The following is a 25,090-nucleotide window of genomic DNA, read 5'->3' as shown; positions in this document are numbered from 1 at the left end:
CGGGCTCCCCCAGAGTTAGTGTCAAAGTGTCCTTGAGCAAGACGCTGAACCCCTAATTGCTAACGATGAGCAGGTTGATGCCTTGCATGGTTTCCTCCGCCATCGTGTGTATGTGCTTTGGATAAAAGCGCTATATAAATGCAACATTTACCATTTAGACTCTTTCTTTATTGATCTAAATATCATGGCTATGCTCCTGACATCGTTAACGTTCCAAAACTCGAATGTCTGCATAAGACACGGTTCATCTTCCAGGACAAACGTCAGCTGACCTCAGCTATACCAAAATGGGGTTTTTGGTTCACACTCCTGCAAACATTCAAAGCAAACCTCTGGATTCTGTTAGGTTATATAGTCTTTCAGCCCCTCACCCAGTCCCATTGTCCACAAATAACATTTAAAGGGTGTTAACATGCATAATGTATATGTTTGTATAGATTTCTGTCACCTGGAAATGATGTATCTATGCTCATGTGCAGGAAATGAGGACGGGGGGACGGGGGGTGGTGGGGGGGGGGGGGGGGGTTGGGTCTACGGCGGCAGTAGGTTTGCCCTGGACCGAAGGCATCTGTCGGGGAGTGGCTGTAATTGGCTGCAGTGTGGCGCTGTCTCATTAATATGGAGCCCAGGGGAAGGAGACCGCCAACTTCATCCCCCTGTATTTGATTGTTTGACTGTGTCTCCATTGATGCTAAACGCGGCGCTCCCGGGGCACGCCATGCCTGTTTCCTGCTTCGTTAACCCATTAAGGACCGGGAGAACGCATCTATTGTGTAATTTTTTTAGATTTATTTGGGCTATTCAAAAAATAGCAGATCTACAAGCTCATGGCGCTGCACTCGGTGCAAATCATGGAAAGTTTGTGCAAATCTTCAAAAATATGTTTTAAAGGAGAAAAAATAACTCAAAATCTTTGCTTCTGGGTGGTCCCTGGAACAACATATTTTCAGATGGGGGGTCCACGGCCAAATACATATCATTTTGGGGGTCCTTGACCATGAAAAAGGTTTGAGAACCACTGATATTATAGCAACAAACTGTTAGGATTTAGAAGACATTTGTAGAATCCCCTAGAAGCAAACATTTGAGTTACAAATGTTCCCTTAAAAAAATACTTATTCAAAGATTTGCAATAAATGTTCACGATAAATAAATAAAAAAAGCAGATCTACAAGCTCGTAGCGCGGCACTCTGTGCCGCGCTACGAGCTTGTAGATCTGCTATTTTTTTATCAGCCAAATAAATCTTAACATAACACAGATGCGTTGTTCCCGGTCTTAATGGGTTAAAACCAAGAAAATGAATATTAATGTCATATGGACTGGAGGCCTGTGTGCCAGTGGGGGGTCGGGCGGTCGTCAGTCTCGTAGGCCTGTAACTAGGGCTTCTCAGAGTCATGGTTCTAGGGGTCTGTTTGTGCGGGGTTGGAATCACGCATGGATGTGTGTGCTCTGTCAACATGCAGAGCCACGGTGACACCTTATTTTCCTGTCTAGACAGGATCAGAGCTCTAGACGTAATCCTGAGCACTCGTGGCAAATACATAAAAGAAATGGGCAACCATGCATCCCGGGGAGCTTGGCTGTCCTGAATATCTTTTCACGGTGTTATATGGAGAGCAATGCTGGATGTCAAATATTCTTTTCATGAGTGAATGTTATTCCGTTGTTGTATTGTAGTCATGTCCGTGTGCTGTTTTGACCAAACATGTAGATCGTTAGCAAAAACACTATTAGTGTTTTATTTGTAGCTAATTGATCATCTCTGAATGTAGAAATATATATTTTTTTTCAATCTTAGTTACACCAATATTGTTTTTGTGAAGCAGTTTTGTACTTCTAGATTGAAATAGGATATCGTTGCTGTCCGGCAGAAACCAGCTAACTCCATTTTGATGCTTTTGAAAAAAATTTCCATAAATCAGGGCCATTGAACACCCTTTACGTCTGTGTTGGTATAAACAAATATTGAACCAATGAAAAGCATTACAAAGCGCTTCTGACAAGACCAGCTAACTCCATTGGATCCTCAAATGTTCTGCTAAACCAGCGAAGTCCACCGGAGTTAGCTGGTTTAGCTGACTCCAGGCTATGGAGATATGCACGTATGTCATGTACAGATTGCGATTTCCATTTGGCTAAAGGAGATGGACATCTTCACAATATAGTCAATATGACCATGGCCAGTTTGACAATGTTGGGACGATGGCATCCAGATTTTTCCTTCACCAATGAACACCGAATTGCGATTTATACAGCTTCACAAACTGCACAGTTAGTAACTTTCTATTTATTTCTAATGTTGGATAGGGAGACCACGCAATTATTTATACTGTCTTGTTTTGGAGTCTACTTGCTGACATAAATCGATTATTGCTTTTTAAATTCTTTATTCATGAAACCCTTGCAAATGAAACCGTGTCCTTCTAGTAGCCCAATAATCATTCATGAAAGTGTGACACATCAAGCAGGGAAAGGCAGAAGAGAAGGAGGTGCAAGAAATGTAATCACGTTTAAGCAGTGGTGGGAAAAGTACACACTTTTTTTACTTAAAGGTAGGGAAAATCTCAGCCAATCAGGAGAAAGTACCAATTTTTAAGCTTCATTTTTATGGTGTTCCAGTTCCAATTTTGCCAGCTCATTTCTTAGTGCCATCACTTCCAATTTCACTTGTTTAATCTATATCCTGATTGAGTTCTCTATCCTGATTGGATACAATTGGAAATGAAACTGAAACTGAAACGAAAATGCATTTTCTGTGTTTTATAACCACTGCTCGTTTTGGAGTCTACTTGCTGCCATAAATCGATCCATGGCACGAAAAAGTTTGCGAACTACTGATTTAGAAGGCATCGGCCTCAGCTCTTAAAGGGTTACAAGAACAAGAACAAAATGGACACCAAAACCAGTCTAAATAATATATAATACAATTCTGCAAAAAAACTATTGATGGATAGGCCAGAACCAGAAACAAAAATAACCGAACTGACTGACAAGACGCACCATGGAACAATATTTAATTCCCCCGAACTGAATGACAAGACGCACCGGGAACAACATCTAATTCCCTGAATGGACTGACAACGCACACCAGGAACGGCACTTAATTCCCCCAAACTGACTGACAAGACGCACCGGGAACAGCGTTTAATTCCCCCTGTTCTGACCAGGGAGTTGGTGCATCCAAATGAACCCCTCTCTCTCTCTGTCTGTATTCAATCTGCCTCTCCCATCATTTCATCCTTTTTGACACGTTCGTTGATGATGCAGGAAAGTGCGGCTGAGTTTTAACCCATTAAGACCCATATGAGGCCGAGTTCTAAAAAAAATCTCTCTGAATCCGTAACAGTTTTCTGAAAACCTTATGTTGCTATGTTATCGTTCTCAAACTTTTTCATGTCAAGGACCCCTAGAATTATATGTATTCGGCCGCCGACCCCCATCTCAAAATATTTAGTTCCAGGGACCCACAGAAGCAAAGATTTGAGTTAACAATGTTTGCTTTAAAAAAACATATATATATTCAAAGAGTTGTACATATTTTCACGATTTTGTTTTTTAATAGGCAAAAATAGCAGGCCTACAAGCTCACAACACGTCGAAATGCGATGTGTTATGAGTTTGTAGATCTTCTAGTTTGGCAAATGTAAGATTTGGGGGAGATGCAAAGTTTGGGGGGTTTATTTGTACCCAACCAAATCGTCCACCAACAGTTATAGTGCAGCAAATAAGGGAAGGCCTTAAATAACAAAAATCAAAAATAAGACTTTACAAAAATATAGAAAATTAACATACTTGACAGCAAACTAAACTAAAGAAAACAACCTAGGAACTTAAGAAACTTAAACAGGCGGTGTGCCGATATATCGTCCCGCGATATATCGCGATACGTTTTCGTGACGATATGTATCGTTTTGAGAAAAAAATATATCGTTTAAATTATTATTATTATTATTATTTATTTTTTACAATAATAATAATCAGGCATGCAAACAGCCCAGAGGTGAAAAGGGTGACAACATGTTTTTTTCGGGTCAGGTGTCACACTATTGCCCTATTTGGATTCAAAACGGCTATTGTAGCTGAAAAGTTACAAGTTCGCATATCTGAATAATGCAAAAACAGAATTATTTGTTTGCATTTGCTTTTTTTTCTCCCCCATATATTTTTCATAATAAAAAAAGTGCGTATCGTATCGTATCGAAATCGTATCGAAGTTGTGAGCCAAATATCGTATCGTATCGTTTGGTGAAATTAGGCGCCCTAGGCGACACCCTTAAACAAGGGCCCTGGTAGTTCTCCCCTAAGTGCTTACAACTTGTTGTTCCAAGTCTAACTGAACTCCCCATACCTGTAGCATGCCTGCATTTTAACCAGGTGGGATAAACCAAGCACCATGAAAGTGATTTGTATCTATTATCTCAAACCAGGCAAACCAAGGCCCACGAGTTAATCTACAATTACATATTGTCATATATTGTCAATGAATACCCTTCAAATACATATTTCAGGCTCCAAACACATACCAGCAAAATGCTACATAACCTTAACAAACACCCCTCCTCCCCTACAGTACGTGGCACGTTCCACCCCTTCTTAAACCAAATGGACTGGCCCTGCTCTGTTTCAGCAGTTACAAGTCAGATTGAGAGGGTGCCAGTACTGCAGAGGAAAGACCAGGTGACAAACAAACATTTCAGATCAGTTCTTATAAACAGTGTTTAAATAAACATAAAGTTTGAACCCCTGAAGTCTGTGTTATTTCTGCATTTGAATGAATACAGGTAAAACTAGAAAAAGTGCTCCTCGGAGCACAAGTCTCCGCCAGGTCAGGTAGGTTATTATGGCCTCCTGGTGGCGCTATAATAGGCCAATGTGAAAAGGGTGCCATTTCTTCTTAGGCCTTGCACGACAATCGGACACTGCATTCATGATTTGAGGCATTTGGTTCCAAAATGTGGTTGGCTAAATTAGACCTGCTGGTGGCGCTATAACAGGCCAAGGTGAAAAGGGTCGCATTTCTTCCTCGGCCTAGTGGGAATGTGCGTGCAAAATTTCACGGAAATCGCACACTGCGTTCATGATTTGAGGAATTTTGTTCAAAAGGGACCTATCCTGCAAACTTTGGAAGGCAATGTTAGCCAAGTCGGATGGAATATGAAATATCGGACACATCCATGTTGATCACATGACTATAGAGATACTGTATAAGTGATTTTTGGACAGAATCTGAAGGAGTAAGAGCAAAAAAATTGTATTACAAAACTCAGCCTCCTGGTGGCGCTCTAAAAGGTATATGTGAAAAATGCAGGGCAAACATTTTTCCTTGGCCTCTAGGGAGTGTGGGTGCAAAGTTTCACACAGATTGGTGCAGTTATAGCTAAAAACGTGAATCGGCCTGTTATAGCGCCACCATGGGGCTGATGTGAACGTTTTCAAGTGGCATTTCTTCCTGGGCCAAGTGGGAATCTCTGTGGAAAATTTCACGGAAATCGCATGCTGCGTTTATGATTTGAGGCATTTTGTTCATAATGTACCAATCCTGTAAACTTTGGAAGCCAATCATGATGGAATATGGAAAATCAGACAGATCCGTGATGATCACATGGCTATAGAGATACTGTGTACCGATTTGCAAGGTTTTTGGACAAAATCTGTAGGAGTAATAGCAAAAAATGTGTTTTAAAAAAGTCTGCCTCATGGTGGCGCTATGACAGGCTGATCTGAAAAATGTGGGGCAGAGGTTCTGCTGTGGCATCCAAGGAGTGTGTGTGCGCAGTTTCACAGCGACCGGGCCAACGGTGGCGGAGATTAGCTGCTCGCAGACAGAAGGACGGACACACAAACACACGGACGGACGGACGGACGGGGGGCAAAACATACTCTCTCGCCATGCCTATCGGCCTGGCGGAGACAAAAATCACCTGATGCTACATGTCAGTGTATAGGGCACGGGCTGCCCCGTGACAGGTAAAAAGAAAACAAAAAGGGATAGGGCAAGTGATGACCCCAGGGACAGCCCTGTCATTGAAATAATGGTTTAAGACTTTAAGTGGTTAATCAAGTACTGTACTCGTACTGTACTGTATGAGCAAAGTGAACATTTTGTGAACAGGTGCAACATTTTGTCGAGAGAAAAAGATGCTGTATATTAAACCAAAGCATGTTTCATCATTATGTGATTTGTAGATGGATTCTGGTCATGAACAATGCTGAAACTAAATTGTAATTTGTGGTGTTGTGCAAAGCTGTTTATCCTCTTATTAGCCCTTTTTATTGGCCTTTTTTTACGCGGAGGTTAATGTAGTTAATAATACCAGTCATACAGAAAGCATACACTTTTGCATCTACAGTACATGTGTATGTTGCACTTCGTGCCGCGCTACGAGCTTGTAGATCTGACATTTTTTGAAAAATCATGAACATTTGTGAAAATCTTTGAATATATATATATTCTTTTAAAGTGAACCTTTTCTTAACTCAAATCTTTGCTTCTGTCCCTGCAACACAATATTTTGAGATGGGTTTGAAATAGATATCATTTTGGGGGTCCTTGACAAAGTTTGTGCACCGCTGATATAGCAACTTACGTTTTTTTTTCTCAGAAAACCCGGCCTCAGGCCTTAATTGGTTAACACAATTGTGCAGCCCGCAAAATATTAAATAAGGCAAAGCAGGGAGATGATCCTGAACCAATCCTCTGTCATCTAAGAGAGGATATACAGTAATGCACATCAGCTGTAACAGTCTCTAAATAATGATGGGAATAGTGTAGGCTTTGATGTAAAACTTCAGCAGAAAATCTGAAATGGTTCATAAGCTAAAGCTAATCATCCTCAGCAAAAAGAAGTCAAAGCTTGAAAAATGGGCTTGTAACCGTAATGAGAGCAAGATTCACCATCTAACCACATTTTGAGACTCAAAGCAAATTACGTTCTAAACATAAGGAATAATATTTGTAATTTTAAATGTCTGTTTAGAAAAATGCAAGGTGAACCGTTATCATGTATAAATTGATTTATGGATTTGCCACAGAAAAAAATTATCCAACAAAAACAAACAAAAAGAAAAAAACCCTTCCTAACAATTTACGGCGTATTTTTAATGATCTGATCTTTCTTTGTCTTGCAGTGGTGCTTGAGGACAGAATATCTTCAAAGATGTCTATCGAGGATGACCTTTTTCATCGTTAATTATCTTCACAGTGAAAGACTCGAGGTAAGAGAGGAAACCGTTTATAGACACTGCAGGAGTGGTCTCACATTCTCATGCATTTGGTTGCACAAACAAGTCGGATTTTGTAGAATTTACTCAGAGATTTTTTGTTCATACAGTACGTTGCTTGATAGACAAGGCCAGATGATTGTAATCATCAAGAAAATGAGTGTTTGTCATCATAAATGCTGATTTGGTGAAAACCTACTTAATTGTGATTGCAGTGTTGTAAAGCTCCAAACAGAAGGAGAATAAACATAGCCTCCGTCAGAAAACAGAAGGGAACAGGCTGAGAATTACAGGGAAAGGAAAACGTAGAAGTGATGTTTGATATGGTTGTTACATAATCAGCCATAAACACCTCATTAAGACCAAGTGAAGAGACTGTCTCAGAAATACTACTGTGTCAGTTTCACTTTAGCATACCGCCAGACTCCTATCCGTTTAGCCATGAGGTGATGAATTATTAATTATAGAATACATCGAACCCTCACAGGGGAGCTATGCTGCGTCCTCGGAGCAGACAACCACAGAGGGACATCCAAGGTGAAATTAAATGGGTTACTTTGCCAACTATTTAACGGCAATGAAACCAGGAAAATACCTATAATTGGTTTAAAACATTGAAATGTGAAAAAGGCCCCTATAACTAGGCCTGCAGTCGGGTTAGTCCTCTCTCCCTCAGACACCTGTGAGTAACATTTAATAAGGCTTCAATTAACCATCAGGGGTCCACCCTCTGACCCGCCTTCATAAGTTACTTTCACTGGAAGCATTGGGAGAATAAGCAGAGCCAATTTATGCCTCTCCCCACCTTGGTACCGAGTGAGCCTTATTGTACGATAATAACGGTTCGGTTGCATTGAGTCATTCTCTCCTCTGCTTATACCTCGGACGCCATGACGCATGCCATTGCTTTTGCCCCCATAGCCTCACCCCTTTTTTCCTTTCTCCATTCAGTTCCTATAACTAAATCACATCTCTATAAACATCACCACAACAGAGACCTGGTGTCACCTTTGTTAATAGCATCTTCAGACCAGATGTTTAAATTATTCAGTCCCTTTTAAAGGGAGAACTCAACAAGCCATCCTTAATTGATACAAACCACCCTCTGGTGAAAAAGGCTCTGCAGCTCCTCCGGAATTGTGAAGGGCTGTTTGGGCCCAATGCCATTGTTCTTCTAGCGAATTGGTGTTTTTTTTTTAATGAGCGACCACCCTGTCTCCCCGGCTTGGCATTGCAGCACAATCATCCACAGCTGGACTGTGAGGTCCATTCCACCGTAAATGAGTTGAGCTGTTGTTGCAACTCACTGGTCAGCGCTAACACTTGGAAAGAACCAGCTGCTTCGGTCTACCCTGTCATTGATTTAAATCTCATTAGCCACTTTGTTTCTCTGTTTGTGTTTTGTTTTTGTTTAAAATGTCTAAACAAAGTTCAACGTTTCTGGGGCGTTTTTCGGATTAATTTAGGACAATTTCCCTCCAGAAATGTGATGAACATAACCCTTTTTTAAAGAATCTTCTACTCCATAAGGCTCTTACGGTTTCACACATTTTGAATAGCTTTAGTTTCCTTTTCTTTTCCTTTTTTTCTCTCCGATAGATGCAACTTGGCTTTTGGTACATAGTCAGAAAAGTGGACCAATTGTGAAGCTGGCACCCCAGTAGCAGCCTGATCGCACTGAGTGAAATAACCATCTCATCAATAAGATACCAATTTGGTTTTCCTCCAACATTATGCGACTAATTCTGTTCCCCAGGGGGATCTGCAGAAACATTTGATCCTGGAAGACTAGTGGAACAGGAGTGCTGGAGAGCAACAATGAGGAGAATGGCATTTGAGAGCGCCATGGTGCGTAAGTAACGACATAATGGCGTAACTGCTATGACAGTACTTTCTTGAAAACATCTTTATTGTCCCAATTGCTCTGAAACGCATCATCTAAACCACAGCGTACAGTGAAAGGTTTGTGGGGTGTGGTGGTGATTGCTGCCGTGGCTTTTCAACTGTTGTCTGTGTCGTCCAAAAAACTGAGCATTTATTTAAGTATTTGCGAAAAGCATTTTTATGTTGCCATTTCTGGTTTAGACAATACTTTTATAGAGGATTATTTCACTAATAGAACAATTTACATAAAAGGAGTACTCTTCTTCTTCTTCAATGCAGGATTTCAGCACACAAATTTGAAATAGTCATACTGTAACTCACACTGATGGCACTGAAATAGCCATAATATAGAGAATATAGAGAGATTCTCCCTAAAAAATTACTTTTTCATAGTTAGCTATTATAGCTTCATAGACTTGTTTGACAGCACTGTCAATGTGTAGCGTTGTGTTGGATTCATGTTAATGTGTATATTCAGGCAGTTCAGACACTTAAACCCTCAGCCGACAAGCTCACAATGCCTCTGCGAGGCGTTGTGCGCTTGTAGATCTGCTGTTTCCGGCCAATGTTCCCCTCAGAATAGAGAATCCTATCACACAAAGATTCGGTGGCCTTTGTGGCCTTGGAGTAACTCTGAGGACCCCCTAGGGGCCCCGGACCCCCTGTTGAAGAACCATGTCATAAAGTACATATAAACTGAATTGATCATACAGAAACGATGTATAAAATGGATAGTCATGGTCCTTGTCTAGGATTGACTGTGTCACATTTTATTTGAAGCCACTGTAAAATATACTATATAAGCACACACCTGTGACCACATCAAATCAGTATTACTGCGCCAAACTAATTGTTTTAAAATCCAATTTGTGGATATTATTTACTGGGTGGGTTAAGTCTGGGTGGTGTGCTGAGATAGATCTGTGCATTGGGTTAGGGTTATGTTACGTCTGTGTGTTGCTTGGCAAGCATTCTTCCGCAGTAAATGTCACCGAAGAACTACATTGCTTGGCAGAATAATGTTTTTTTTTGTTACCAATAAATTGCTGTTAATTTTATGAAACCTTGCCAGGTTAATGTAGCACAGCTAAGGGCACTCTTCTCCGCATCATGCCTAACAGCAACGCGCCTTAGCTCTTCTAAAATCACTGTGAATTACGGCCTCTCTGGGCTTATTGCTTTAGACATAAACTGAGTCCAGCAAAGTCGGTGAGCATCCGCAGACTGCGTTTGTCTTGAGGGGGTCATTCCTATGTTCAGCTCTATGCAAACTAAAAGCTCCATGTTTCCTCAGTGAATATCCGTTTATTATTATTAGCCCTGTTTTCATTTAGTTACTGTATGACATTTAGCAGATGCCCTTCTCCAGCCCGTTCAGTTCCATGTTCCATGCTTTTAATATACTGCATACACTGTATACAGTATATAATATACATTATAGTATATATATCTCTCTCTCACACACACACACACACACACACACACACACACACACACACACACACACACACACCCACACCCACACCCACACCCACACACACACACACACACACACACACACACAGCTTCTCCGACATCGTACATGCCCATACGGTTTATTCTGTGTAAGATGACAGTAACCAGTCATTGAACATCATGTGTATGTCTGAGCATTTAAGATACAGCGGCGAGATACAGCACAGAGACTTTTATTTTGTTGAGAGAACACAGACACATGCACGTTGAGATACTTTGATCATTGACAGACAAATGAAAACATGACATCCTTGGTGGAGGTGATTATTATCTCTGCCAGGAGATCTTGCATTCACCCCTGCCTGCCTGTGTGCGTGCGTACATGCGTGCGTGCGTGCGTGCGTGCGTGCGTGCGTGCGTGCGTGCGTGCGTGCGTGCGTGCGTGCGTGTGTCATAAGCCACACTACTGTAGTGCAAAACTCACTTAGTAAACTGGTCCTATCCTGTTGGTCCCTTTAATCCTACCATAACAAAACCTCAGTCACTCCCCAGATAGCAAAATATGGGTGAATCAACGTTGAAAAATAGTCGGCCATAACGGTTGACTCAACGTTCAATCTCAACGTTGAAACTGTACTGAAATCACAACGCCATTATTATTTGATTCAACGTTGGGTTTCAACCACTAACTAACACTATATCAACGTTGATTCAACCATCATCTAAATGGTATTCTGCATGCTGATTTTAGTTGATTTTATGTTGAATCAACGTTATGACTCAATATTGATTCAACCATCATCTAAATGGTAATCTGCATGCACATTTTAGTTGATTTAATGTTGAATCAACATTAGGAATCAACATTGATTCAACCATCATCTAAATGGTAATCTGCATGCACATTTTAGTTGATTTTATGTTGAATCAACATCAGGAATCGAACACTGATTTAATTTATTAATTGGATTATACTGAATCATATTAGGAATCAATATTGATCCTGATCATCCAACAACCTAATGGTAATCTGCATGTACATTTTAAATTATGTATGCTGATATACTGTAAGGCTACATCTTGTTCAAAATTACCTTACATTTCCCAAAATGTGAAAATATAAAAATAAAGACAGACAATATGATTTGAATCTTCACATTTATTGAACCAAGGCATTTAGACCTGCGTTGAACTGCTTTAACCATTGTTTTTATGCTTTAACAGATGAAATATAGAACATATACAAGATTGTAGATCTGCTATTTATGAAAGAAATCGTGAAAATGTCTGCAAGCATTTGGATATTTTGACCCGATTCTGTGAATGTCTTCTAAATGATAGATCTGCTATTTTTAAAAAATCGTAAACATTTGTTCAAATCTTTGAATATATATTTTTCAAAGGAAACTTTTGTAACTGAAATCTGTTTCTGGGGGTCCCTGGAAGGATATTTTTCTAGGTGGGGGTCTGCGTCCAAATACATGTGATTTTGGGGGTCCTTGACATGGAAAAATTTGAGAACCACAGATTTGGAAGAAGTATTTAGAAGACAGAATCGGGGACAAAATATTCATTTTCACGATTTTTTTTGGGTTGTTTTTTATAAAAAGAAAAGAAAAAAAGGTCCAAGTTCAAACGCAAAACGCTGTCCCGGTCTAGATGGGTTAAAGAAAAGAAAAAATGGTTGAAGTTCAAACGCAAAACGCTGTCCCGGTTGTAATGGGTTAATCCCTTCAGGGAGGGAGGGAACCTGCAGAGGTGCCACCTGCATCCAGATCCGGTCCCTGCTGCTCCAGAGCATTCCTCGGGATGCCTCCCTGACGGCCAGGCGCAAACTGCAGCCAAGACTTGACCGTCTTTTCATAGTTCAACTGGGTTAATTTTCGGTCCGATCGTTGAGCAGCAGCTGAAAGATAAGATAACAAGAAAGCACATGGGATTTAAACACTCAATTTTGTATACATATAAAACACAAAGACACTTAATCTGCAGCAGCCAGTGCGGGTTGGCTAAAAGACTGGACTGGAATTTGAAATGAGCATCTAAAGCATTGCATACACTTTCACCAGCACCTGACTCCAACCTAAACTTTTTTTAAATATTAATTTAGGAAATTGTGCTCAACTAGTCAACAGGAGATTCTGGTTAAATCAGTCTAAATGCACACATCCGAGTTGAAATCTGAGTTGAAATCTGATTTGAAACCACCTCCAGAGGTGGTTCGAAATCAGATTTAACTCGCACATACAGCACAATAGGCAGGTCGCACTCTGGAGCCCTGTGCCTGCCACAGTCTGTGTAGACAGAGTTTACAGCTGATCAACTGGTTATGAGGGGAGGGGAGGGGCCCTTGGCAGCCTCCTTGCTCTCTGCAAATTTTACTTGGAGGCTATTTATTCCGAATGTATCATATTTTTAAGTTTAATTGTTATAGCACGCCCGTCCCCCGAAATAAAAGCCCTAAAAACACAACACAGTAAGACAGACATGTGTATACATTGTCACAAGATACCCCAAGATATATATCTATACAGGCATGCAAACAGCCCAAGGTGAAAAAGGTGACAACATGTTGTTTTCTTTCGGGTCAGGTGTCACACAATTGCCCTATTTGGGTTGAAAAAGGTGACTGTAGCTGAAAAGTGACACTTTTGCATGTCTGTATACAGGTGGACTATAGGTGGTCTATGGGTGGTATACGGGTGGTATACAGGTGGTCTCTAGGTGGTATACAGGTGGTCTATAGGTGGTATACGGGTGGTATACAGGTGGTCTCTAGGTGGTATACAGGTGGTCTATAGGTGGTCTATGGGTGGTATACGGGTGGCATACAGGTGGTATACGGGTGGTATACAGGTGGACTATAGGTGGTCTCTAGGTGGTCTCTAGGTGGTATACAGGTGGTCTATAGGTGGTCTACAGGTGGTCTCTAGGTGGTCTCTAGGTGGTCTACAGGTGGTCTCTAGGTGGTCTCTAGGTGGTCTCTAGGTGGTATACAGGTGGTATACAGGTGGTCTACAGGTGGTCTACGGGTGGACTATAGGTGGTCTATGGGTGGTCTATGGGTGGTCTATGGGTGGTGTATGGGTGGTATACAGGTGGTCTCTAGGTGGTCTCTAGGTGGTCTCTGGGTGGTCTATGGGTGGTATACAGGTGGTCTCTAGGTGGTCTCTAGGTGGTCTCTGGGTGGTCTATGGGTGGTATACGGGTGGTCTCTAGGTGGTCTATGGGTGGTATATGGGTGGTATATGGGTGGTATATGGGTGGTCTATGGGTGGTCTCTAGGTGGACTATAGGTGGTATACGGGTGGTCTATAGGTGGTATACAGGTGGTCTATAGGTGGTATACAGGTGGTCTATAGGTGGTATACAGGTGGTATACAGGTGGTCTCTAGGTGGTATACAGGTGGTATACAGGTGGTCTATAGGTGGTATACAGGTGGTATACAGGTGGTATACAGGTGGTCTCTAGGTGGTATACAGGTGGTCTATAGGTGGTATACAGGTGGTATACAGGTGGTCTCTAGGTGGTCTATGGGTGGTATACGGGTGGTCTATGGGTGGTATACAGGTGGTCTCTGGGTGGTCTATGGGTGGTCTCTAGGTGGTATACAGGTGGTATACGGGTGGTCTATAGGTGGTCTCTAGGTGGACTCTAGGTGGTCTCTAGGTGGTCTACAGGTGGTCTCTAGGTGGTATACGGGTGGTATACAGGTGGTATACAGGTGGTCTCTAGGTGGTCTCTAGGTGGTATACAGGTGGTCTATAGGTGGTATACAGGTGGTCTATAGGTGGTCTATGGGTGGTATACAGGTGGTATACAGGTGGACTATAGGTGGTCTCTAGGTGGTATACAGGTGGTCTCTAGGTGGTATACGGGTGGACTATAGGTGGTCTCTAGGTGGTATACGGGTGGACTATAGGTGGTCTCTAGGTGGTCTATGGGTGGTATACGGGTGGACTATAGGTGGTATACGGGTGGTATACAGGTGGTCTATAGGTGGTATACAGGTGGTCTATAGGTGGTATACAGGTGGTCTATAGGTGGTATACAGGTGGTCTATAGGTGGTATACAGGTGGTCTCTAGGTGGTATACAGGTGGTATACAGGTGGTCTATGGGTGGTATACGGGTGGTCTATGGGTGGTATACAGGTGGTCTCTAGGTGGTCTATGGGTGGTCTCTAGGTGGTATACAGGTGGTATACGGGTGGTATACAGGTGGTCTATAGGTGGACTCTAGGTGGTCTCTAGGTGGACTCTAGGTGGTCTATGGGTGGTCTCTAGGTGGTCTACAGGTGGTATACGGGTGGTCTATAGGTGGTCTCTAGGTGGACTCTAGGTGGTCTACAGGTGGTCTCTAGGTGGTATACGGGTGGTATACAGGTGGTCTATAGGTGGTCTCTAGGTGGTATACAGGTGGTCTATAGGTGGTCTATGGGTGGTATACAGGTGGTATACAGGTGGTCTCTAGGTGGTCTCTAGGTGGTCTCTAGGTGGTATACAGGTGGTCTATAGGTGGTATACAGGTGGTCTATAGGTGGTCTATAGGTGGTCTATGGGTGGTATACAGGTGGTATACAGGTGGTCTCTAGGTGGTATACAGGTGGTCTCTAGGTGGTATACAGGTGGACTATAGGTGGTCTCTAGGTGGTATACGGGTGGACTATAGGTGGTCTCTAGGTGGTCTATGGGTGGTATACGGGTGGACTATAGGTGGTATACGGGTGGTATACAGGTGGTCTATAGGTGGTATACAGGTGGTCTATAGGTGGTATACAGGTGGTATACAGGTGGTATACAGGTGGTCTATAGGTGGTATACAGGTGGTCTATAGGTGGTATACAGGTGGTCTATAGGTGGTATACAGGTGGTCTCTAGGTGGTATACAGGTGGTATACAGGTGGTCTATGGGTGGTATACGGGTGGTCTATGGGTGGTATACAGGTGGTCTCTAGGTGGTCTATGGGTGGTCTCTAGGTGGTATACAGGTGGTATACGGGTGGTATACAGGTGGTCTATAGGTGGACTCTAGGTGGACTCTAGGTGGACTCTAGGTGGTCTATGGGTGGTCTCTAGGTGGTCTACAGGTGGTATACGGGTGGTCTATAGGTGGTCTCTAGGTGGACTCTAGGTGGTCTCTAGGTGGTCTACAGGTGGTCTCTAGGTGGTATACGGGTGGTATACGGGTGGTATACAGGTGGTCTCTAGGTGGTCTCTAGGTGGTATACAGGTGGTCTCTAGGTGGTATACGGGTGGACTATAGGTGGTCTCTAGGTGGTATACGGGTGGACTATAGGTGGTCTCTAGGTGGTATACAGGTGGTATACAGGTGGACTATAGGTGGTCTCTAGGTGGTATACAGGTGGTCTCTAGGTGGTCTATGGGTGGTATACAGGTGGTATACAGGTGGACTATAGGTGGTCTATGGGTGGTATACAGGTGGTATACAGGTGGACTATAGGTGGTCTCTAGGTGGTATACAGGTGGTCTATAGGTGGTCTATGGGTGGTATACAGGTGGTATACAGGTGGACTATAGGTGGTCTCTAGGTGGTATACAGGTGGTCTCTAGGTGGTATACGGGTGGACTATAGGTGGTCTCTAGGTGGTATACGGGTGGACTATAGGTGGTCTCTAGGTGGTCTATGGGTGGTATACGGGTGGACTATAGGTGGTATACGGGTGGTATACAGGTGGTCTATAGGTGGTATACAGGTGGTCTATAGGTGGTATACAGGTGGTATACAGGTGGTCTATAGGTGGTATACAGGTGGTCTATAGGTGGTATACAGGTGGTATACAGGTGGTCTATAGGTGGTATACAGGTGGTCTCTAGGTGGTATACAGGTGGTATACAGGTGGTCTATAGGTGGTCTATGGGTGGTATACAGGTGGTCTACAGGTGGTCTACAGGTGGTATACAGGTGGTCTCTAGGTGGTCTCTAGGTGGTCTCTAGGTGGTATACGGGTGGTCTCTGGGTGGTATACGGGTGGTCTATGGGTGGTATACAGGTGGTCTCTAGGTGGTCTCTAGGTGGTATACAGGTGGTATACGGGTGGTATACAGGTGGTCTATAGGTGGACTCTAGGTGGACTCTAGGTGGTCTCTAGGTGGTCTACAGGTGGTATACGGGTGGTATACGGGTGGTATACAGGTGGTCTATAGGTGGTCTACAGGTGGTATACAGGTGGTCTATGGGTGGTATACAGGTGGTATACAGGTGGACTATAGGTGGTATACAGGTGGTCTCTAGGTGGTATACGGGTGGACTATAGGTGGTCTCTAGGTGGTATACGGGTGGACTATAGGTGGTCTATGGGTGGTATACGGGTGGTATACAGGTGGTCTATAGGTGGTATACAGGTGGACTATAGGTGGTATACGGGTGGTCTATAGGTGGTATACAGGTGGTCTATAGGTGGTCTATGGGTGGTCTACGGGTGGTCTACAGGTGGTATACAGGTGGTCTACGGGTGGTCTACGGGTGGTATACAGGTGGTATACAGGTGGTCTATAGGTGGTCTATGGGTGGTATACAGGTGGTCTACAGGTGGTCTACAGGTGGTATACAGGTGGTCTCTAGGTGGTCTCTAGGTGGTCTCTAGGTGGTATACGGGTGGTCTATGGGTGGTATACAGGTGGTCTCTAGGTGGTCTCTAGGTGGTATACAGGTGGTATACGGGTGGTATACAGGTGGTCTAGAGGTGGACTCTAGGTGGACTCGGCATTTATAGGATGCCAGGTCAACAATGACCTGGTATCTGTCCTTTGCATAATCCTGCAAGGTCATCAAGGCTAGGAGGGCAAGTGCTACGGGCTGAGGTGGAGTCTGAAGAGGTGAGTCTATGGGTGGTATACAGGTGGTATACGGGTGGTCTCTAGGTGGTCTCTAGGTGGTATACGGGTGGACTATAGGTGGTCTCTAGGTGGTCTATGGGTGGTATACGGGTGGTCTATAGGTGGTATACAGGTGGTATACGGGTGGTATACAGGTGGTCTCTAGGTGGTCTCTAGGTGGTATACGGGTGGACTATAGGTGGTCTCTAGGTGGTCTATGGGTGGTCTCTAGGTGGTCTATGGGTGGTCTATGGGTGGTATACAGGTGGTATACAGGTGGTCTATAGGTGGTCTATGGGTGGTATACGGGTGGTATACAGGTGGTATACACAGGCATGCAAACAGCCCGAGGTGAAAAAGGTGACAACATGTTGTTTTCTTTCGGGTCAGGTGTCACACAATTGCCCTATTTGAGTTCAAAAAGGTGACTGTAGCTGAAAAGTGACACTTTTGCATGTCTGTCTATAAGTGGTTACCAACTCCACTGACTGGCCATCTATAACACTACTCTGAGGAACTAGTGGTGTGACAAATACTTACTGAACAGTGCCTCTTCGCCTCATCCAGTTTGTTCTTCCCCTCTGGGATGACACCATGCTTTCCGTATACGACGGCATTGCGGCACTCCTCATGGGTGAAGAACACCTCGAACAAGGCGTGGAATAGCCTCTTGCAGTCCTTCCTGGCACGCTGGTGTATGGCTGCCAGCTGCACAGATGAAATCATCTGTCCACAGCCTGTGAATAGAGAGCGAGCAATTAACAAACTGCATTTTAAGACATCAGCTACATTGACCCCTTTCTGCGCTCAGTGCACCATGAAAACAGACAACTGTGACCTTCTGAAAACTTCACTATCTAGTTGCAGCTCACAACACGGATCACTCGCTACCAAGAACGTCAGGTTCAGTGTGAAATGTATGGCAAACGTATACATCCATACCTGGATATAGCTCCTGCTGCCCGAGACTGGACACTCCAGACTCTAGGTCACCGACCAGGGTGATAAAGCCCTTCAGTGCGTCTAGTTTCTCAGAGCCTAGAACAAAGACAAAAAAATCTGAGTCTACTGAGTGTATTTGTAAAACAATAAGATTGAGTACTGTTCTACAAAGCTCTACAGTATATTCTGATAGCAGTCATTGATGAGTATTTGTTCAGTAGCAGGGGTCGATCTCCCCAGCTCTTCAGTAAACAGAAAACAGTTTTATTTTGGGATACCAATGTTTTCCAGTCATGTCAGAGAACTCACAAAAGAGGTACAGGATAAAGTAAAGTTTCAAGTGAGACAAAGAAATTAGCAGACAACTGAAAACTGCAACATTACAGGCAATAAAACTTACTGATACTGGAGAGCACAGTGGTTATCCTCCTCAACTGGAGCTGGAGCTTCTCCACCTCAGACCGACAAGAGTCGCAAGGCTGCCACCCTTGACCCTCTGGTATGCTCTGGTCAGATGGATTTGGTTGACCTAGAAAGATTGAAAGCACGTCAAAAACTGTAAAGAAAAGTTTTTAAAAAAAAAGCAAAACTCATCTATGAATCCTGAATTTGAAGGACAACAGTGCCAAGTCTGCTGACACTTAGCTGAGGAACCACACCTTCTACTGGAGCATCACTGGACGGAGATGGAGGTTGCAGTACACTGGGTGTTTCTTGGTTCCACTGATCCAAGTCCATATATGTAGCTGCATACGGCTGTGCAGAAAAGACAAAAGGCCCTTAATTGTACTTGGTCAAAAATCATCAAAACTATAAGCTACTATACAAGCTCATAGCGCAGCACCGAGTGCTGTGCTAAGAGCTTGTAGGTCTACATGGGTTAAATCTAAAGAAAACATACCTCATCAACAGGTCGGCAGGCCTGTGTAGAAGAGGCTGGAGCGTATGGCTGTAAATCGGGGTAGAAGGTATCACAAGGTTGCAGAGACATAGAAAAGTAACCTTAGTTTGTAGTCTGTCAAAGATCTTTAAAAAATAGCTATGCCTTTATGCAATGCATTGTGGATTTTAGATAGACCAATCAAAAGTAATGTGGAATGTAATACAAGTCACAAATAAATTCAATTTATATTCAATTATAACCTTAGCAATACAAAAATCAAAATGAGTGCAATAAATCAATGGTTATTATAACCGTAACAATCAAAATTAAAGTGTCTGCATTAAATTGATGGTTATTCAAAGCTAAACAATCAAAGTGCCTGCATTAATCCAGTGGTTATTCTAATCTTAACAATCACTAACTCCATCAGTTTTTGAGAGATTGTATTTTGGGTTTTAGGGATTTATGTCCAAGTGAGAGAAGAACTCTTTGAATAAAATCAAAGGTGTTCTTCATTGATTTGGGGTACTCCAAATTCAGTGCGTAAATCAGTCCAAACAGTAGGCAGATGGCATGTGGGAGACTTTGAAGGTCATCACTGTTGTACCTTCCAAGACGATGCATGATAGTGAAGAGTCCAAGTGCAGTGAGTGAGGAGAAGCCGGGCTGTCTTCAGGAACCACGGTCAGGATCCCAATGGAGAGGTGGGACATGTCTGGAAGGTCATCGGTGTCCTAACAACCACAACCACAATTACATGTCAAATGTCGCCTTTTTATATGGTAGAAAACACAATACACACCCACTAAGGGGAAGTAAAATTCTGGAATGACTATATTCAATAGAAAGAACAGACTGTAAATACTGTACACGCATAAATAATTAACAGATCAATTAATGATTTAAGTACATCTAGACAGCTGTAAACATTCTGTCTGCTTGAAAGTAGAGTTGTTATCCCAAGATCTATTATGACCAGATAGTGTATCACGTTGTTAAACATAGCCATGTCCTGAACTAAACAGTTGTCATGTTGGCACCATTTTCAAATAGTATAGCAAACTTATTTACCAAGAGTATCAGTGAAGTGTTGATGTTGTTTGAAGAGAAACAGTCTAACATTGATGTGTTAGACTGCAGACTAGCAAGGCAAGGTGGAGGGAACAGTGGAAAGCAGCAGAACCATCTAGGCTTCACAACTACATCGAGGATCCCACAGATGTCCCTGGCCAGCACCTGCCCCGTAAGCAGTGGACAACCCTCAACCGCCTGAGGACAAGCGTGGGACGCTTCGGTGAAGCAATGCAACAGTGGGGCCTCTCGGACAGTGCCCACTGTGAACCTGGAGACCCCCTAAAGACTGTGGAACACATCATGACCAGCTGCCCGAAACACCGCCCACCACATGGCGACCTAGGCCTGATGAACCTGGATGACGAGACGCTGGACTGGCTTGCTGCAACGGAGCTGAGGATCTGATGACATACGCAAGAAGAAGAAGATTGATGTGTTAGACTTTAATTAATTAGTTATAGGAAATATTAGTAGATCCCCTCATAAAGACAAGTGAAGGTGTACAGATACCTGTGTCTATAGATAAATGACATTTGTTTTATCATTTAGTTTTTGAAAGCATTTGGGTTTCACATGGGGTGACTCTAGTGAGCTGCGACTGGACCCTTTGGAAAGACAGGAGATACCACTAAAAGGGTCCTTTCAGAGATAGGTCAACAGTGATACCTGCCGCAGATACTCCTTGAGTTGTGGAGCACAACGTCCTCCCTTGGACTTGAAAATCTCCAAGAACCCAAGAGTGTGTTTGTCAAGTTCTTGGAAATCTTCGCTTTTGAGCGACAGAACACTGCCACAATCTAAAAGACAGGAAGGACAAATTAAGATTCAAAATAGTCGTTTTAGAGATACATTGAAGAATAGCAAAACACTAGTTCAGACTGGTTCGAAAAATATTGTTGCAATGGCCTCCAGATTTAACATAGGTTACTGCATCCAAATAGCTCTAATGAGGTGAATGCCAGTTTAACACTTTTTTCTGCCCAGTGTGATGTGGTATTTCTTTACTGTTTGGTTAGGATTTATAATGGTAAATTATGTTTTTTAAATTGCGTGGTTCTGGCATGGCTTCCATGTTTAAAGCGATAGTGCTTAAAAGGGCAAGACCACTTTGGTAGAGGTTTGTGTTGTGTATTTACCTTGCCATGATGTAACTCCAAAGGAGGACAAGAAATCAAAAATAATTGCTCCATTGATTAGAAATTGATCATTCAAAATATGCTCCTCATTGACTTACATTGTACGCTGAAACAGCTCTCAAAGTCACTATTTTAGCACATAAACAAACACAATCAAAGCTAATTCAGACAATATAGAACATCACCAAACCCAGTACTGTTTATTTTTTGAATAAAAATGTCAACTTCCTGCTGATTTTACTATTTGAAGATCCGGATCCACAGATCCAGTCGGGGTTTTCTTCTTAAAGGGGAAATCCACCCATTTTCAATATTTAACTATGTCATTAATATAGCATAAAGGAGTTGTGTGGAAATAAGAAAAAATTAAAAAAAAAATTAACATTGCAAAAAAATGTAACATTGCAAAAAAAATAACATTGCAAATTACACCATGATGAGTCATCACAGTGTAATTTGCAATGTTAATTTTTTTGCAATGTTAAATTTTTTTGCAATGTTAATTTTTTTTTTAAATTTTTTCTTATTTCCACACAACTCCTTTATGCTATATTAATGACATAGTTAAATATTGAAAATGGGTGGATTTCCCCTTTAATAAAAATAGTAAAATCAACAGGCTGTGAGCTTGTAGATTGGCGATTTTTTTAAGCAACGCTGTTGTACGACAAAAGTATAAAATAGGGCTAAAGTACTTAATCAGACTTATTGATTTACTAATTATAAACATCACTTGGATACAATTATATTTTAATCGTGTGTAAATATGTTTCTACCAACGACTATTATAGCCATGGATCACGAGCGTCATGGATAAACTGCAAACTAGTGTTTGCACTTTCTCCATTTATAGCCCGTACATCCACATAAACGTTCAGATTCCAAATATAAAGTGCTGACCTCATGGCCACGAATGTTACAAGTATGTACGGACCCTCAGATGTACACGTATCTTCCGTATTGTTCAATAAAAAGCATTTTAATCCGATCGGTGGCCATTTTCTTAGGTTTTTCGCCATATGCTAACTGTGACCCTATCGGTTGGGAAGTGTATTGCACTCTACATACGTTATAACTCTATGAGGAAATGGCCATCGATCGGATGAAAATGCTTTTTATTAAACAATACGGAAAATACGGGTACTTCTGAGATACCATATATAATTGTAACATCCGTGGCCATGGGTTAAGCACTTTATATTTGAAATCTGAACGTTTATTTAGATGTAAGGACCGTAAAGTTGAAAGTGCAAACACCAGGTTGAAGTTTCGTCATGACTATCATATCATATATGACAGTCATGTTTCAGGGCTATACTCGGGCAAATACACGCCACGGTCATGAACTAACAAGTTGGACAACATTTTAATTCCATAAACTAATTCAATTTACCTGTTATAGTAGATTAGAAGCATGGAAACATCCATGTCTGTAAGGTTCGCTCCTCCTGAGCCGTTAGTTCGACTTCCTGCAGCTCCCCGGTCCGTCTGAGTGTGTGTTCAAAACGGATAGGCTCCGCCTCCGCCTAATCCCTTTGTAATGTTGACGCAATTTTGGGTCAGTGGTACTCAACCTGTGGATCGGGACCAGCCAGGGGTCCCCACATGATTTTTTTTTCTGGGGGGGGGGGGGGGGGGGGGGGTCCCCAGATGACAGTGAAGGGACAATTTAAGTAAGCTTTTTAATAAATGAAAAAGTAAAAATATAGCAAATAAAAAGACCATTGCTGCATCAAGAGTAATCAACAAACTATACAAAAAAAAAATTGTCAAACATTGGCCAAATTCTCAAATAATATAAGAAAGAGGCAAACAGCCGATCTGCAAGTTGTGAGCTTGTAGATCGGCTGAAGTTGAAGGATAAAATTAATAATGATAATAACTGATATTAATGATGATGTTCACATCATGTAAAAACATTTAACATTTTTGTGCCTTTTGTTTTTTAACCTGTTGTTTTTTAACCTGATTTCCAAAGATGTAAAGTGTGCTATAAATAAAATGTATTATTATTATTTTTTTATTATTATTATTAATATTATTATTACTATTATTATGTATACTTTACATTACTGAGAATGTCTGCAGGTGGCACATCTCTGTGCAGTGTCTGAGCTCTGCCGTGTAAAGGGTGAAGAGAAGGGAGGCCAGCACAGTCCCCTGGGGGACTCTTGTGCTGCAGGTCACAGTGTCAGATGTAAAGTCCCTCAACCTGACGTATTGTGGTCTGTCAGTGAGGTAGTCCATGATCCAGGACACAAGGTGTGGGCCAACATGCATGCTGTTCAGTTTGTCTTTCAGAAGGGGAAGGAGGGGGGGGGTGTTAAAGGCGCTTCGAAAATCAAAAAATAATATCCTCACAGCACCACTTTCCTTGTCCAGGTATGTAGTCGAAGCTATTGAGGTCTGAATTAAAATCCCTGTATAAGGTCGCAGGCACCCCAACTTTAAGCTGGTTCCCTAGGCCCTAGTAGGCCTAGAGCAGCGCTACTCAACACGCGGCCCGCGGGCCGCATGCGGCCCGCACGCCGCGTCTTGGCGGCCCGATGGTCAAACCCCCCAAAAAAAAAAAATTTTTTTTTTTTTTTTTTTTTTTAAATAAAAATATACATTTTAAAAATATACATTTCCGTTCAAATGTATGGGTTGCTAAAACATTTTTCAAAACAAACAGACAGACATACATACAGGTGCGTCAATTGTTACAGGTATAATGCATAGTTTTCTATGCATTTGGGGTTTTTGGGGGGGTTTGACCCCACATTTTCCCGCCCAGGATAGGTGTCCCTTATTTCAATCTCTGGGAGTTGGCAACCCTAACCTTGCCATACCTTAGCTTTTGCTGAACTGATGCCACTGGACATACACACAAAATAAACTGGTACAGTGAAAAGAATATGATCAGGGGTGCACATAACTGGTGCGCAGGTGCGCATGCGCACCCAAAATAAATAATGAGCACCACATCAGACGACGCGAGGCGCTTTTGCGTACCAACAGCTGGGACCGGAATTTCCAAGCTTTTATTTTTTAGCAAAACTAAAAAATAAAAGCCTGGAGATTTACTTCCTGAAGCCACACTCCCCCCCCCCACCCCCCACCCCCCCCCCCCCCCCCCCGTTGACAAAACTGTCCCGGGTGGGCACCGTGCTGAAACCCCCCCCCCCCCCCCGTTGACAAACGGAAAGTTATGTGCACCCCTGAATATGATGTCAAAATGTACATTTTATTGTGTGTTACAAAATCGAAAAATCCAAAATAGGACCGTAATTTTTATGGCGGCCCCTTGGACTTTTGGTATTTTGCTGAGTGGCCCCTTAGCCATCTTAAGTTGAGTAGCCCTGGCCTAGAGCCTAGGGAAGTTGAATCGCATTCTTATGCTTTCCTCTGGGAAACACGTCCATGTAAGACACTACAAGACCATTCAACCCTAAGACCACTCAAAATGGTCTTAGGGTTTTAGATTCTTAGGACCATAGTGAAAGTGGAGATCTTCGCCATAAAAGTGTCAAAGAAATTAGACACATATCCACGTGTTCGCATGGACAAGCTCTACAACATATCAAAAGATGGGCCCGTAATACATTATCAAGTTAAAGCACGTTGAAGTGAAGCGGTAACACTAGGCCAGGGGTTCTCAAACTTTTTCATACC

The 25,090-nt window shown here is 42.5% G+C and overlaps 1 protein-coding gene across 3 annotated transcripts; it reads right to left on the bottom strand.

Annotated features, from left to right (window-relative positions):
* Nucleotides 1–11,794: 11,794 nt before the first annotated feature.
* On the bottom strand, nt 11,795–22,929 carry LOC308076239 (uncharacterized protein). 3 transcript variants are annotated; one of them, XM_080416432.1, is made up of 9 exons: nt 22,830–22,929; nt 20,298–20,701; nt 19,834–19,960; nt 19,245–19,292; nt 19,003–19,099; nt 18,744–18,872; nt 18,344–18,439; nt 17,942–18,138; nt 11,795–12,468 (listed from the first exon to the last, which is right to left on the bottom strand). In XM_080416432.1, the coding sequence occupies exons 5-9, from the start codon at nt 19,079–19,081 to the stop codon at nt 12,439–12,441; spliced, it is 531 nt and encodes a 176-aa protein (XP_080272558.1). In that variant the 5' UTR covers nt 19,082–19,099; nt 19,245–19,292; nt 19,834–19,960; nt 20,298–20,701; nt 22,830–22,929; the 3' UTR covers nt 11,795–12,438. The 3 variants fall into 3 exon arrangements, with proteins under 3 accessions (XP_080272558.1, XP_080272556.1, XP_080272557.1); XM_080416430.1 differs by lacking the exon at nt 11,795–12,468 and having other exon boundaries at nt 17,807–18,138; XM_080416431.1 differs by lacking the exons at nt 11,795–12,468; nt 22,830–22,929 and having other exon boundaries at nt 17,807–18,138; nt 20,298–20,799.
* Nucleotides 22,930–25,090: the final 2,161 nt, after the last annotated feature.

The sequence above is a fragment of the Gymnoscopelus braueri genome (assembly GCF_963280865.1).
Source record: "Gymnoscopelus braueri genome assembly, chromosome: 20".
In the NCBI taxonomy this organism is placed as follows: domain Eukaryota; kingdom Metazoa; phylum Chordata; class Actinopteri; order Myctophiformes; family Myctophidae; genus Gymnoscopelus; species Gymnoscopelus braueri.
Note: the sequence above shows the minus strand (reverse complement) of the source record. Positions and strands in the feature narration are given on the sequence as shown.

Bases quoted from the DNA above. Each gene is read 5' to 3' on its own strand.
- LOC308076239 (XM_080416430.1), bottom strand. From the start codon at position 19,081: ATGGACTTGGATCAGTGGAACCAAGAAACACCCAGTGTACTGCAACCT. The intron at 18,873-19,002 runs GTGTGGTTCCTC...CAATCTTTCTAG, and splicing joins CAGTGATGCTCCAGTAGAAG to GTCAACCAAATCCATCTGAC. The intron at 18,440-18,743 runs GTAAGTTTTATT...TCTTTGTTCTAG, and splicing joins CACTGTGCTCTCCAGTATCA to GCTCTGAGAAACTAGACGCA.